We start from the raw sequence: 16,556 nt of genomic DNA, 5'->3' as shown, positions 1-16,556 counted from the left end.
GAGTTAGCCGTGCCCTGACTTATATCAGCCCAGAGGTTGTTTCAGAGTTCGATCTGTGAGTTAGCCGTGCCCTGACTTTGATCAGTCCTCCAGGTTCAATAAAATTACAGGAAAGTAGATATAGTAAGTTTCATTTCTCATACGAAACTCCAATAGATAAAAAGAGACCTAGATTCACTGGGTGAGGGTATCGAATGCAGTCCTCGAAATTCAACTTTACCTTTACATGTTTCGAGCTGCATGCTGACTCGAGGACACAAGCATTTATGAGTTGCGTCGATCCTTTTGCAATATTCTGGATTGTAGCATTCGTTCGTCACACAATGTCCAACTGAAACATTAAACCAGCATATTTCGATCTTTTCAAAAAATTGAATCTTACTATTTTATCTTTTAGTATCAACTCACTAATGATCTATGAAAAATCATGCGCTATGATTGGCTGAGCAAAAAAGTAGTAGCAAAAAGTAGCGGTTTTGAAAACCAAATGAAAAAAAATGTATCCATTTAATTTTTTCTCGCCCTCGTGAGTACACCATTCGGGCTGCGGGTCTAATTGTTAGATATTCTATATCTTTTTATTTTGCGCGTAATGTTTTAACATTCAGACCACAAATCCTTCCCTGCAATATCCGATTTCTTTGTTTAACGGTTGTACATGAGAAGACACATAAATATGGATACCACTCAAAGGAGGAATCTTATTTTCAAGCCTGAGAATGACACGTGGTCATAAATGGGAAAAAAATACATCTAATAAAAGGGTCTACGACTTGGTTTCACTTGACGTCATTTCCTGTCTCGTGGGGAATGTTCCGAGCGAATCAAAGGTTTTAATAGAATTCTTTCTGACTGATGAGCACACGGTGGTCTGTGGTTGACCACCATTTGGAGCAGAAAATGAGATTTTATCAGCTGATTGAAACCCATCAATTATAATCATTATTTTCCAGTTATTTTCCTTCAAAAAATCAAGAGTAAAAAACAACGCTTATGTTGGTAGTATTGACAAAAGAAGCTGAGAAATCTTCTTTGAATACACCAATATGTTGCAACGATGACGTAAATTGCAAATGAAATATGACTCACCGGTTTTATAATAACAGCAAACCGCGGTATTTTGGTTGTAAACGACTCCATTGATATACACACCCGCCACTTCTATATGTGATAACCACTTCATCCAAACACCAAACTGTGAGATCTCAAAATGGCCAAATTTTCGGACCTCCATGACATTATTGGGTCTTGCTAGAGTTATGACAGGGGTGTACCTCTTAGGTCTTGCAGTAAGGGAGAAATACTTGTTATTATGCGTACTTAGGTTGCCATCCTCATAGTATTCAATACCATTAGCCTCCTTCCACGAGAAAACCATGTGAATCCATTGATTAACGTCTCCCTGGACGTGGATTCGCCATCGTTTAGTCGCAGTTTCTAAAATAAATTCAAAGCCTCTGATAGAGGTGTCGTAGACGAGCCGAAAGCCTGGCCCGCGTTTAGAGTTCGTGAATGAACCAGAGGACATGATATATCCAGATCCATAGACTTTGAGCCAGAAAGCAAGAGTGAAACCTTCTTTGCAGCGAGCTGGATCTGTCACACAATCGGCGTTGAAGCCGCCTGAATCAGATAATTGAACCAGAGTTACTACATTAACAATGCTAAAAAATAGTTACAACGATACCACGCGCTAAATCATTGTCACAACGTAGTAGGTTTTAGTGGACGCCAATCAAGACGTTTCCGCTACATTCTATAGACATCTGCCTTGGAAAATGTTTTTCCACGATGTCATGGAAACGCTTTGACTGATGTCGACAATTTTTTTTTTTTCCGAGAAGGCAAATCGAAGGATTAAGCGCGTGCTACTAATAAACGCAAACAGTACGAAACAAAGGAACTAAAGTTACATGTGCAAAATTAGGTGAACGAAAATTAGTGCGTGCTTTTGAATATTATATTATAAACAAATATAACTTGCAGCAAAAATTACCGCCATTTGCATTGCTACGCGGCCAACCCAGACAAAAATCGTGACGTGCACTTTGCAATAGACTGCCGTCAATCAAACACGTTGACATCATTTACACGCGTGTGTGATTTAAAAGGCGCCAAAACTTGACGATTGTTTACAAGTATTATGAGCCACACTCACCGGGCCTATCCGGGCCGATCCAAATGAGTGTAAATGACGTCAGCGTGTTTGATTGACGGCAGTCTATTGCAAAGAGCACGTCGCGATTTTTGTCTGGGGTGGTAGCGTGGCAATGCAAATGGCGGTAAAAGTTGGTGATGAAGTGGTTTGAATGAAACTTGTGGTATAAATGCATATCTGACTATTTAAAATACGCCACAAACAGCTGTGGACAAAGTAGACAATATATGACGTAGATATCATCGAAGTCACTTCTTTAGCGACTTTTCCTCGGCACCCACGGTATCGATAGTGACAGTGCAATGATTGGATGCTGGGATTTTTAAGCTTAATTTATTCAATACTGGAAAAACCTTTGAGCGCAATGTTTCCCAATATCAGCCCACGTGTCATTCTCTAGGGTATTTTTACTTTGTTTAAGGGTCCGTTGCGCATGAGAAGAAAAAAAATGAATATGGATACAACTAGAGCTCAAACAAAAAATTCTTTTTTTCGAGAGAAAGACACGTAGTTGAAATAGGATATCATTACGATCTTGCTAAGAGGTTCTATTAAAAATAGAGCTAACAAATTATTTGCACAATTATGGGTGACAAATAGACCTCTGGGCTTGGGCGTAACTTAATTCCCCTTTTCAGATCACATGTCATTCCCTAGAGTATCATTTCTTTGTTTAACGGTTGTGCATGAGAAGACACATGAATATGGATTCAACTCAAACAAAGAATCTGATTCTCTAGAGAATAATACATGTTCTATAACACTGAACACTGCGCCCAAGGTAAAGACGTCTATTTTAAAATGAACTTAGTAAATCAACACTCCTATCACTGGCACACACACCCAGAAACAACACGAACAGCTACAGTCCGAAATGTGAAAGAAACAAACATTTCTCGAAATTTAGCGAGTACCACGAAAAAATGGCTCCAAGCACAGGTTGGTCTTAATAAAATACTGTAATTGTATGAAGTCATCAAGCCCAGCCTCAACTTAATTCGAGCCAATTTTTTTCGTGCTCACTCAAGCCCATTCGATCGGATCAGTTGTTGAATCAGATCAGATCAACAGGAAAAAAAGTTTCTCTTAATAGAAAACAAGAACGAAAATTCCTTGTTTCCTTGATGTTGAATGTGTCAAGAAAGTTTTCACACACTTTACCATTTCACATCCCACATCATAGCTACCGTTCCGTCACTGTCTCCAGACAGTGGTACAGTTATTATCATAGTAATGAGTGCACATCATGCATGCATGCAGTGGTACAGTAATAGTGCATGACTTGATGATCTGAGATGATTAGTGCATTGGTGGTGTGCCGTAATGGTGCTCAATTTGCATAAGGATTGAGACTAATTATCTGATCTTGTCGGATTTCATGTTGAAATCAGAATTTCTGCCAAGTAAGTTCATGCAATAATATGAACAACTACATGAGTTTAGTTACTTGTCTTCCAATGAATGGTTAATGAACATTTGATTCACTTTGAGACTGAACGTTAGTGGGGGAAAAAAGACAGAAATCTGTGTCCAAAGCAAACTGAAGTTCATAATAAACTTTCTAAATTTTCTAATTCGAATAAAAATGAAATTATTTCATTGGGTTGTTATATGACGTCATCATAGCCGCCATGTTGTTCGGTCGATTTAAACAAGGATTTGGTATAAGGTTTTCCTGTTATATCAACCAACATGCGGCCATTTCTTTTTGCGTTTACTAAATTATTAATACCGTACGATAACAGTGTAGACAAGTTCAGTTATCTAATGGTTTTTTTTTTTTTTCGTTACATGTCTTATAATTTTTCTGTGTAGTAACATTGATCCTCAGCCAAGGAGAACAAGAACAGCATTCATCTATAAAATGCGTTTCATCTAAACCGCTTTCTAGACTTTCAACACTGCTGTTTCTTTCGTTCAAACGTGCCAGGCCACCCAACCAGCTTAAGTTTGTTATGCATTGTTATTTGGGCATTCGATCACGTGATGAGTACGTCAATCAGTTTGCGCAATATAATTTTTTGAGATTATTAAGTTATTATTGTAGCGCAGTAAAATATTCACTGATAATCTATGATTTTGTAAAGTGACGTTCTAGTTGCGTTGCGCTGAAAAAATTAGGAAGAATTATTTCTTTTTAAGTAAATTTAGGAGCCGGAAGTTTAGTACTTAATGTCAACCAAAATTGATTTTATAAGAAATAAGAAATAAATACGGCTTTCTTATTTGTATTTATCATCCGTCTAGACAAAAATATCCTACATGCCAATCAAATTCTCAGGAAAGCCCATCCTTATGCAAATTTGTGCAACTAAAATAATTAAGTGCGAAAAGGTGCAAAAATAACGGCAAAAAAGCCATCGATCATTGGTTACTTACAGCCGTACTTCATTTCAGGTAGCTCGCTGCATTGTCGAAAGTTGCCTATTAATATAACGAGAATTAGCGGGGTTGGTTAGTTCGCTCGCGCCATGCCATACCACTGCGGTTAGAAAGAGTTTTGAACTCCATGAATTAATTCGCAAAATTAATAGAGAAATAAGGGACAAAGTTGCAACCGAATAAAAACAAACTCGAAAGAGAAGCAATTAATTGGATAATTTAAGATAATTCAGAAAAAAACAGGGGGGAAATGTTAGAAATTATAAAGAATTAAATGTAAAAATCATCCGGGCAATATTAGTTAATATAAAATATTAGTCCAGAAGTTAAAGCAGTTAAGATACGATCTTTTTTCGATGAAATTTATTCAAGAACAGAGCAATTAGTTTATATTAATTTTTCTAGAAGTTATAGCACTGTTGTGGAATAATTTAAGTGATTGCTCTTGAAAATGAAATGAAGTTTGGCAGAACTAATTTCAACATGTATATTTTGGTATGTTCTGGTCAATTATGAGATGGAAAGGAGCGAAGCAGGAATTAGTCCAATCACGATGGAGTGTTGAAAGCGGAAGTGAAGGTAGCCACGCACGCGTGGTAGTGTTGAACAAAGCTGGCAGATGAGAGAGTGAAAACGTATGTGACCAGTCCTTTTTCTGTTTCAGCCGCTACCGGAAGTAAAGGCAATCGCACACATATAATGATTATGCAGAAGCGACGAGGATAATTTAACCTCGCATTTTACTTTTCAGCTTATAGACAACCTAGCCTTTTGCTGTTTTGCAGTCTAACTGAAGGAAAAGCGCCGCGTTATCATAGTTTTATTTGCTGGTGAAAGTAAATTGAGTCTAATCGCCTTTAAAAGAATTAATTCATTAATAGAAATAAAGATAACTGTCTCTTTGTATCGTTTGGCATTTTCGATTACTGCAGTTTTCGATATTCTGCAAACTCAGACATTTCAACGGCTGAATTTTTTTTTTTTTTTTTTTTTTACAGCCGCCAGTCAACAACATAAAAGGTACCGACTAATTATTTGTGATTGACGGCAGCGAAAAACAAATTTCATCGTGCAGCTCGTAACTACCGAGCTCGCAGAATATCAAAAACCGCAGTAAATATTTGTAGTTTAACGAAGTCAAATGTTTATCAACTACAATCAACCATTTGTACTCGAACGTTCTCAAACCATCGCCCTATAAACGAAGTAGTAGTAGGGTGTTGGGTCACGCGGCCTTTAAATGAAAATGTTGTTTTTTATCTATTGACTTTAAATAGACCCCTTGCATGAAGTCAAAGCATCTCATCAATGGAGGAAAAACAAAAGAATCTCGTGACAATTGGAAACCTATTGTTATGTCCTCCAAATTGAGCTACATCCCGACATGCTGCAAGGGGTCTATCTCACCACATCATTTATCTGTGAAAAGCTTTCAGGTCAAATATTATATTTAGGAGAATGACAGTCAAGGCCTACTTGTCTGTCTGTCTGTCTGTCTGTCTGTCTGTCTGTCCGTCTGTCTGTCTGTCTGTTTGTCTGTCTGTCACTTAACTAAACATGAAGTAAGCATAATGTTGACGATTTATTTAAAGGCCGAGCATCTTACTTACCAGTGTCGACCCAGTCATCCTTGCCATCAAAAAAGAGTGAAGTACCAAGCTGATCCACTTTCTTGATTTTACCTCCATTGTAAACAATAGTGTGTGCAGCACCCTGGACATCCTCGAGCAATCCTTCCGACGTGATGTTTTGAAACGGCCAAAAATGGTCGGCGGTCTGATACGGAGATCCCCACACCGGGTAGGGGTATATTAAACCTAACGAGTGCAGGAAAGGAAAAAATAAAGAACAAATGATAATCACAAAAATAATAATAGGCTTGCACTATCACGTGACGGCAGCCATGGTACATGGCAGGAATGACAGTAAATCCTATTTTTTTGTGGTTTTCTCGTTTCAAATATCTTGAGAATAAGATTATTTGCATACGTTACGTCCATAATAATGGCAGACCTTCTCAAGCGATAAGAAATAAATAATCCTCAAGACAATGACAGATAATGGGAAAACATTGCAATTTCTCAGGCGAAAAGGATTCTATTAGCAATTTCGAGATTGAGGAAAAAACTGGACGGGGTGGAATTCCAGTGCATTGTGAGTGGACATCTTGTGGGGTGTTTTAGTGGACCGACATACTTACAAGATGGCGGTTCTATTTCGTCCCCTAAAACAGCTCAACAATGCCTTACAATGCCAACTTGAACCAGAAATTTAATTAACCTCGGAATGGCTAATAGTTCCTGCTGTCCAACAAGGTTGCTGCCACGTTCAATGCAAAACCCCGATGGCTAATAATATTCATAACTTAACGCGTGTGCTAAGCATGCTTTAAGAGCTCATCTTATAGGAAACACGGTGCAGTGTTCGCGTGATCATGCATGGTTAGGCCAAAAAAATCTGTACATTGTACGTGAGAAGACACATTAATATGCATACAACTTAAACAAAGAATCTAATTCTCAAGAGCCGGAATGACACGTGGTCTGAAATGGGAAACATCAAGTTAAATATGTGCTGTACACGTTGCAAGGGAAAAACAATAAGTTAGTTTGGTTTCATTGAATAAGATTCATGGTGAATCCCATTGCAGTCATGACACTTTATTCCGGAAAAAATGTTGGAAATAACTAAAACTAAAAGAGAAAGAAAGAAAGAAAGAAAGAAAAGATTAAAATTGCAGGTCATCATGCATCAGAACTCAAGAAAATTGAGGTAGTTTGATATTTTATGCTTGCAAACGTCATTTGGAATAATCTAAATTTTGACCAAAAAAAACTGCACCCCAATGTAATAATATAGAGATCAAGAAAACGATTTTAAAAAGTTTATCTTAGAGCTATATGTTACTTTAATCATCCAGAATAACAAGCCATGCATGCTCATGCAGCTTCCAGTAGTTTTAAAATGACACATAAAAGCGTATGAGCATGTATGTTGCCTCAAATAATTGATTATAATTATGACAGAAAGTCCCACATGGACTGGCAGTCACTGATCTTATATAATATCTACACGATAGGCTTGACTAATATTACTAGTAGAGTAGATATTCATCAACATGAACTGGAATATCCGAATATAAAGTAGGCAATAGCCAACTTCGATATTCTGGTTTAGTGAACAAGCACAATACTCCAGTTTCGAGTTCTCTTGCGTTCAGCCTTAGCCTCGGTTGTGTGTTATAATATTCAGCTATTCAACCAAAACCCGTGGCATTTTAATCAACTCGTATTGTTCGTAGTGCGTACGTTCCTTACTATACAATGGACCTTAATAAAAGAAAAGAACACATTTGTACACCATCAATTAAGGCTAAGACTGAGCAAAGGGGAACTCGAAATGGAAGTACTTTATAATCTAATGATAATATTATTCTTTTATTTTGCCGGAGCAGATTGTTTTGTCTTTTACTCAACTAGAATATCGAAACTTGGTTATTGAGTGGAGGAATCAAGTTTAGTTTGATTGATATAAATTTTGAACACACAAAAAATAACCCAGTAACAATTTACTGCAGATTGTGTTCCAGCGCTCCCGACCAAGCTGATTGGTATACTGAAATGAATAATCTATAAAGAAATAAAGACTACATGGTGATTTTGAAAAAACTTTTCGTATCTATTCGTAGTTTATCCAAATAACCACCTCCAGATCTAGAAATGCCTGGGGTGATAGTCAAACCACGTGATTTGAAGTGAGATATAAATAGCTCTCGTAAGAGATAAAAATAACGATAATTATTCATTTAGATTTACGAAATAATAAACTTTTATTCTGAACACTATTAATTATCAAAACCTATTTTTTTATGAGGTAATATTTGCTATGAAATGGAAGTAAATTTCAAACAGTTCACGAACATAAAGCGGTGACAGGGCTCCCAATGGAATTTGATGCTTTGTGGGGGAAAAAACGCGTTGGAGTTTAGATTTCATTTTTAAATCAAAACCGATCCATAAAATCATTATATCTAGCTCTTTCAGGTTATATTTATATATGTATTTATCCCTTATCGATGACCTACTGCTCCATTCATGGGGAAAGACCGTGAGAGAAGTCTAATGATTACAACACAACAACCACATGACGTCATCAACATGGCCGCTACCTGCAGGTCAAATATAACAAATTGTTTTTTGGGGTGATTTTTTTGTCATTTAATTTCATCGACCATCCAATTGCAATCAGTAATAACTTATTTATTTAAAGCAGAATTTGATCATTCGTTTTATTTATTTTGTTCATAATCTGAAGCAAAAATCTCGAAAAATCAATCAATGAATAGAGATTTTTTTACACTCAGTTTATTCTTCAAATCGAATTTTGATCATAGGTTTTATTTCTTTTAAAATAATTTCTGATTTAAGAAAACCCTGTATTGAAGCAATTCCGATCTATATGTTCACTTTTAGTTTAACTTTTCAAGAGGAAAGAAAAGGAATATAAATATGTAATCGAAAAAATGACCAAGGATTTCATCTGGTACGTAGGTCAACTAAAATCCACTACACTGTTTTGAAAAAAAAAATTTCTCTTGGGAGACTGAAAATTGACTAAAAGTTATGCAATCTACTCTATTTGTTGAGACACTACAATCAAAATATTTATTTAGTTTAGATTGAAAAAAACAAAACAACTAAATTTTATTGATAATTTGGTTTTGAGAATTAGATTTCCAAGTAAAATCAATGATATCATGATTTGCACGTGATATTTATGGTAGCATGACTAACCACTCAAGAAATTTCCGCCGGAATTGCTTGGTAATGATTTTAATTCACAAGTGGTAAGCGACTGGAATCAATTTTGAAGTATTATCACTCGTCTTTTTTTGCCAAATTAAAAACCATGCTATTGCCTATAAAAATCTTAATTCTGTAAAAAAAAAAAATTAATTCTATAATAATCTTAATTCTCTTAAAATCTTAATCCTATTTAAAAGATCTTGATTCTTTAAAAATAAATTCTGAAAAAATCTTTATTCTGCATTTAATTTTTAGTTTTTAGCTGTTTTTGATTCAATGTCGTAGATATTATAAGCGGCATTGGAGCAGGAATGAATAAATGTATGCTTGCTTCAGTCACCATGCATGAACAACCAGCAAAATAAAGGTTGTTCTTTCACGCATGCGTCGTGCTGAACCCTACCCAGGATTCTTGAAAGGTTCATGCAAGAACTAAAACGTTTCTTTGAAGAGTTAGTAAATATTTGTCCTTGATAGATGAATTGAAAAAAGGCTTATTTTCAACTGAGGAAGTTTCACGTCGACATTTTCTTCGACAGTTAAAATGTTCCTTTCTGGTCCGAATTTTACTAATCTTTGTTAGGGGAAGGACGCGGTAACTAAAGAATGGACAACTGTGTAAGTTTAATTTTTTCTCGCGAGATAAAAGAACATATGGAATATTTTCTGCAAGGTGGTTTTGATATTGAAACTACATTTAGAATGCATTTCTTCCTTGCCAAGGAATAGCTCTATCAACAGTTAGCTTGATAAAGCACTTGATCCGAGGCAATGTCAACAACAAGACGTGAGACATTTGACGTGAGATATTGCATGAACGAATTACTCGAAAGCTAGCGAAATAGACCTATCCCGAATTCACTTGACTGGTCACGAAACAATGGTTTCAAGTCGAGACTGAACTTGATGAATAAAAGAATCAAGTTCAGTCTCGACTTCAAACCATTGTTTCGTGGTCAGTCAAGCGAATTCGGGATAGGTCTATGAACCGAATACCAATGTGGTAGCTAGATGTCCTAGAGTGCGTTAGTATTGTATTGTGTAGGTGAGAGCTAGTGGTGAGTCTTTGCGCTGGAGTGGTGCATGACAGCGAGAAAAGTGGTTATTACGTTAGGTTCTTGCACGTGCTAGAGAAAAGTATGCAGAACTTACTAAACCGTAAATGCTACTTACAAGCAGTATGTTGGAAAGCTAGAATAAAAATATAAGAATAAAATATGGAACATTAGTAATCAAAGGAAGGAAAAAGAGTACTTGAGGTGATAAAGTAACGTTGCTGTTCATCAAATTGTGGTTTTGCTTTGTTTTGTACAATTGTTTTGTTTTTTCTTTTTGATAAGGAATATCAAAGTAAATTAATAATCAAAGGTTCAAAACAAATAAAAATACAAAAGAGAGGGGGGAAAAAAGAAACAAACAAATAAGGAAGAGTGACAAACAAACAAACAAACAAATGACAATAATAAACAAAAATAAAACAAACGACAAAACAATACGAAACTCACGACAAAATGCACACAAGAGGTAAGAAAGTCGAAATAAAAGATTGACGAGAATTTAAAAATGAATTAGTAACAAACAAGCGAGGACGTATGACAATCAAGACACTAAAAAGATTAAGAAAATCAAGGATCTAAAATTGATTATAGGTAAAGTGAGTGATGTGAATACAAGCAAACAAACGCAGCCCCCCACGCAGCTGATTAAAGTTTTGTCAACTAATTTTGTTCAGGTTAGAAGCGTCAGTAGCAGTAACAGAGCCATGAAAGCAGTGTCAGCTTTCTTGATCATGTGATGTCCGTGTTGTCAAGGAGACGACAAGCGCTGTGCACCCGCAGCAATTGTCAAATGAGGGTGACCATGATAAAAGACAGCATGTATAGAATCATAGACACATTCTATCTCATACACAATTACAAGGCAGCTCTTGGTGTGCAAAAAATCCCAAAGCAACAAAGTAACGAAAGACATGGCCGCCATGTTGGATCATAGCCTCAATCCTATTTTATTCATTCAACATGGCGGCTATGACGTCACATGCACTCCAAAATGAAACCGATTCCTTAATTTTGCCTCAAAATGTGGCTCAATTAAAATTGATTATCCATTGAGAATGCAGCATATAGTTTGCATAATATTGAAATCTATAGACGAATCTTAAAACTCTAGATTATGAGGGCTTAGCCTCACATCTGAGGTCATTAAACAAAAGCAGAAATCAGAATAACAAAACCAGCAACTCCTGGATTCAAGGCTAAGCCAGCATATACTGGATTTTTAAGAGTCGTCAAACAGAAACACTTTTGTTTGAAAGATAACCGATAATTAATCAAGGGGCTTTAATTTCTTGCTATTGTTATTCCTATATATTATTGCTTAGTTCGGCACAAAAAGTTCGGCGTGTGAACTCGTGAACAGTCGAACAACATTATCCAAAGTGATTTCATCAAGCACCCTCTTATTGAAAGTAAACAGAAATGAAAAGAAAACATACGGTAGAAGGGGTTTATATGGTCTCAACTGAATCAGAGTCCAGCTTAGCAAACTGAGTAAGCCGGTAAAAAAAACGGAAGATTCTGAACCTGAGTTTCAGTTAAAATTAAATTAATAATTTCGAGGTAATGCTTTGCAGTGTTTCATTTTACACCCTTAATGTATAGAAACTTTCGTAAACCTTTCCAAATTGGAAGCTTCTGCAAATAAATGCCGTGTTGCTGGTAGCCAGTATGAAAAATGATTGACGGCAACGGTGCGCTTGATAACTCACTAACGTAAACCTTAGTGAGACTAAAACCCCAAACTCTATTGTTTTTATCCTACCAACACACTTTTGAATAAAGGTAATACCTTCCTATATTTACCCCTGAAGAATCTAAACATGTATACAATATATTTGCTAATCAATCTGATCTTCTTCATGACTTTAAATCCCTACCGCGCCTTTTTTACAAAATGGCGGACTATACTGCAAAATTTAGATTATTTCATTCACAACCAAGACACCCCTAGGAAGTCTTTTTTTCTGCTGATTCTAGGCTATTCTAGCACCCTGGATCTCTAAGCCCCTCTTAAATTTTTTTGATCAATATTTTATGATTTTTTTGAAGATCTTTTATTAGAAGCTTGCTCGAAAAATAAAGTAGTTGTTTGAGCGCGACTAGCTTCCTCGTGGTGGGAGTTTATTAGATGGTTTTACCCCTGACCGTCAGTCATAACGTTCGTCTGAATCCCTCAAGCAATAATCGTTACACATGTCACAAAATGAGTTTTAAGAAATGAAACCAGAAAAACTTGCTTCATTTTGAATTGAAATTTTCTATTTGGCGCGCATATATTTGAGAGATAATGAATAGATAAATAATATTCGGTTTGATTGACAATATTGAGACTTACCAAGGAATACTAGACTGAATAACAATGGCTGAGAGAGTCTTCTGTGTTTGGTTAAGGATTTAATGACCATTGTGGGGACATTTGGACTCATCTTATATATACTTTGTCAGTCCTCAAGTCTCCGTCAATGCCGTTACTTCAGTCGTTTTCTCATTACTAAATAAGTAGATGATGTAGGAAGTCGATGAAAATCTGTAGGAAAAGAAAAAAAATCCTCGTTGATGTATTATATGGACTTTACAGATGCGTCCTGGCATGTCGGTCTAACTCACCATGCATCTTCTTATATTGTCTTATATAACTCTTTAGTCTAAAAATTATTTGAAAATTGCATCAAATCACTCTTGTAATCTTTAAGAAGATCCCTGATATCATTATTAGTGGGATCTAAGGAGGCGAGGCGTCTGGACTGGAGTCGAAACAAAGAATTGTTCCGTACGTGGTTGGGATTCCATTCCATGAATTACATCCCAAACTAGCTAGGTCCAGATACGATACGATACTCCTCGTTAGAGCAAATTCCATAAATCTCTCAACCGCATCTATTTCCGAGAGATTGAAAGCTAGAAATCGTTAATTATTGATTATTAGGAAAACAAAAAAACAATATTAAAAAGCCGCCAATCTAGTGTAAGCCAATCACAAGCTACTTGTCTGCTATTTGAAGGATGGTTCATGCGAGACCTTTGCCTATTGACTATCCAATACGCTTCGTTTAGTTGATTAAGGCAATTGAAACGAGAATTCAATCATATTGCTAAGTAAAGAACGTTTTGTAACGGAGCGTTGACGGCAGGACTAGACTAGCTAATTACGTATATATTGTGTGCTTAATCTTGCTTTGTGATGATTATGGAAAATTGAATGAGTGTCATATACTATAGAGGAAATACTCGCTTCCTTAAGAAAGTATTTTCAAGTTAAAACTTTTTTTTAGGTTATAATTGTAAAAATAACGGCAGAAAAAAATACTGAATCTAGGTAAAAGAAGTATATTGAATTCAGTTTTGAGTCTATTTAGACTTAACGAGATGTGTCATTTATCATCCCAACTTCTATGTTATGAAACTCTACTTTATACTCTTCGACGTGATTTTACATTTGTCTTATTTACAAAGAAATCGTAATCGAGAAGGACTTATTCCGTAAAACCTGATTAACATCTTCGAAGGATTGAATGAGCTGACAAAAACGACTGAATAGAAATAGAAAAACCAACACTTCGTTCCTGTCCGTGACAGTGTACCTGACTAATAATTGAATCTTAAAAAAATTATTTCTTTTATCACAAGAATTTTCATTGTTCACTATAGGTCGTATCTCGGTGATTGTTTAGGGCACCTAGTGCTATGAGCTACACGATTAACACAAACAAATTTAATTTTTTGCACTCAGGCTTAGAAAAATCCTTAGTATTTATTTTACAAGTTCAAAATGAATACTATTTGAAAGAAAGAAAAAGGTCTGAGGAAGTTTAATTTCGGTTCTGTGTGGTTCCCTTATTACAAATTTCAAGTGAAAATAAAAAAATCCATTACAGCAGTGAAAAAGAACGCACTTTTCTATTCAGTGTCGGACGAAGCGGTCTGTCGAGCGGTTTCCTTTGAAAATGAAACTTCAAGTGTCAATAATGAATGGTTTTAAATTACTTGCCGTTTATAGTTTAAGTGAATTATCAGCGGATTATCACGGTGGAATTGAATAACAAACTAAAGAAGACTAATCAATACTTCTATACTCAAACTACTTTTCCCTTCAACACTGTGACACCTAAGTACGGGTCCGGTCTCTGGTTCAAGATTCATGTGAAGGAGTTAGTTTGAAAAAGTTTTGCAAATCGTCCTCTTCCTTTGCCACAAGGGTTTTTCTTCACGTATTTCGGATTTCCTTCCTCCACAAACCCCAATACTGATCTGAGTTGAGAGTTGTTTGCTTATCAAGAATACTACATATAGTGGTAGCGAGTGTGGAGTATGTCGTATTATACTTCCAAGTTTAAAAACATTAGCCACTGGCAACGGAGACCAGCAGCGACTCCAAGTATCACAACTTAAAATAACGATCTCTTTACATTATTTTGCGTTTTTAAAAATATGAATAAAGATTGATTACTTTTCCTTCTGTTTTAAGTGGAATACTAAATGGAATACTAAATGACTAAGGAATTTGCCAGATTACATTGTTTGTTGAACTCTATGGAGACATCAGGCGAGATATGTAAAAACATTTTCCAAATAAAAAATATTGCTCAAAACTAAAACTATGAGCATATACGATTGCAAAATATATTAAAATATATATCTGAAAACAAATATACATGACCATGTTTTGATTTAAATATTCATATGATCCCTAGTTATAATGAAGACTGCGCGAACTCAACAAATAATCAGAAAATGCTGGTAATCAATAGTTGAGTGAAAAAGTAAAGGATCAGATGGATTGACTGTATGTTGCTATCGGCTTATCCTAGCCTTATCGCTCCTTAGTACTGTACATTTGTACATCACACGAAAGCATAACAAACAGTTCCGAAATCAATCGTGTTCGCAATAATCATGTATAATGAATTTTTCTATTAATCTTGTATAAACGTTCAAAAACGCAGGGGGAAAAAAATAAGTCAAGGACATGTTTACATGAAGGTAGAGTACAAACACTAAAAGTGTGCAACATAAATAGTACTAAATAATGTGAAACTGTGCTAATTCTATTGTTCTCTATTATGTAATTAGTGCTATTTAGTTCTAAATAGTACAAAGTATTGCAAGCTTTTAATGCTACTCTAGGACTACAGATTCCATTAAAATATTTATTTAATATGCGAGCATGACAGGAAAAGAAGTAAGAATAGTACATATTCCATCTAAAAAAGGGTGATTACTCTTGTATTTTCATGTTAGCCCCGCGTCCAAAAGAATTTTCAAAATGATCTGTATTTTTAGATGGGGTTTCTAACATTAAGATCGGCCTACTATCATTGTAAACAGTTCAACTCACTTATAAACAAACAGCTTAATCAAAGAAAAGGAGCACATCTAAACAGCGGATGTGTTGCCCCTAACACTAAGGTCATCCTGCCTTTTCTTAAACAATTCCACCTATCTTACAGCATAAGTCATATAGAGGAGAGATATAAAGAATAATTATAGTATTGAGCGGCATATAAACCAGATGTACATATATTATTAATCTTATGAGTGAAAATTTGAGCCGTTTAATAGCTTAATGTAGTTTTCCTTTTTTTGGCAAAAATTGAAGTATTCTAGAAAAGGTTTCTCTTTTCTCGAAAGAAGAGAATCGTCATATTTGCACAAATAAGGGATGATATTATATCGCTGTGCTCGACCTTGATTACAGAATCATTTACTCAGGGTATAAAGCTTTCTTTCAGCAGCATCAGAATATTCAAAAATATTCTACAGCAAAGCAGAGGCTATCCCTGAGCAAAGGGGAAATTAAAACTGGAGTATTCCTATAAGATACTGCCTGCTTAGTGAAGATAAAAAGGCAGCATGCCATGCATTTAATCATTCGACAAAATGCAATACGTTTACTGTCAAAACTAATACCTGTTTGTCTGTTTGCTATGGCCTAGCAAATGCCTTTGTTACTCGAGTTAAAATATAAACATCAATTAATTGATGAGTAAATATTATTTTCTGACCTGAGCTTGCACTTCCACTCATTGAAACGGAGAATCTTGTCTCCAAGTGAGGTTTGCAAACGAATTGAAAAGAAGGGCTAAACAATGAATTCTTTTATCTACGACGATAATGTTATTCACCGCTGTAACATCACGTTCACACGAAGCTAAT

General features: G+C 35.6%; 1 protein-coding gene across 7 annotated transcripts in view; it reads right to left on the bottom strand.

The window, feature by feature from the left end:
- The window catches only part of LOC116306706 (uncharacterized), a 59,193-nt gene that overhangs the window by 35,657 nt on the left and 6,980 nt on the right, over positions 1-16,556 (bottom strand). For 4 of the 7 annotated variants that reach the window (XM_031716798.2, XM_031716794.2, XM_031716792.2 and 1 more), the window contains exons 2-7: positions 12,739-12,930; positions 10,519-10,536; positions 6,151-6,357; positions 4,538-4,582; positions 1,090-1,623; positions 221-331 (exon numbers count right to left, since the gene is read on the bottom strand). In XM_031716798.2, coding sequence (XP_031572658.2) covers positions 221-331; positions 1,090-1,623; positions 4,538-4,582; positions 6,151-6,357; positions 10,519-10,536; positions 12,739-12,829 — 1,006 coding nt within the window. In that variant the 5' untranslated portion in view covers positions 12,830-12,930. Of the gene's footprint in view, positions 1-220; positions 332-1,089; positions 1,624-4,537; positions 4,583-6,150; positions 6,358-10,518; positions 10,537-12,738; positions 12,931-16,405; positions 16,539-16,556 lie in introns of those variants that run through there. The other 3 variants (XM_031716793.2, XM_031716796.2, XM_031716795.2) reach the window with 3 other exon arrangements.

The sequence above is a fragment of the Actinia tenebrosa genome, unplaced genomic scaffold (assembly GCF_029948245.1).
Source record: "Actinia tenebrosa isolate PJP-AT-01 unplaced genomic scaffold, QUT_ActTen_1.0 PGA_scaffold17__23_contigs__length_9995812, whole genome shotgun sequence".
NCBI lineage: Eukaryota > Metazoa > Cnidaria > Anthozoa > Actiniaria > Actiniidae > Actinia > Actinia tenebrosa.
This window is presented reverse-complemented; position numbering and strand designations above follow the sequence as displayed.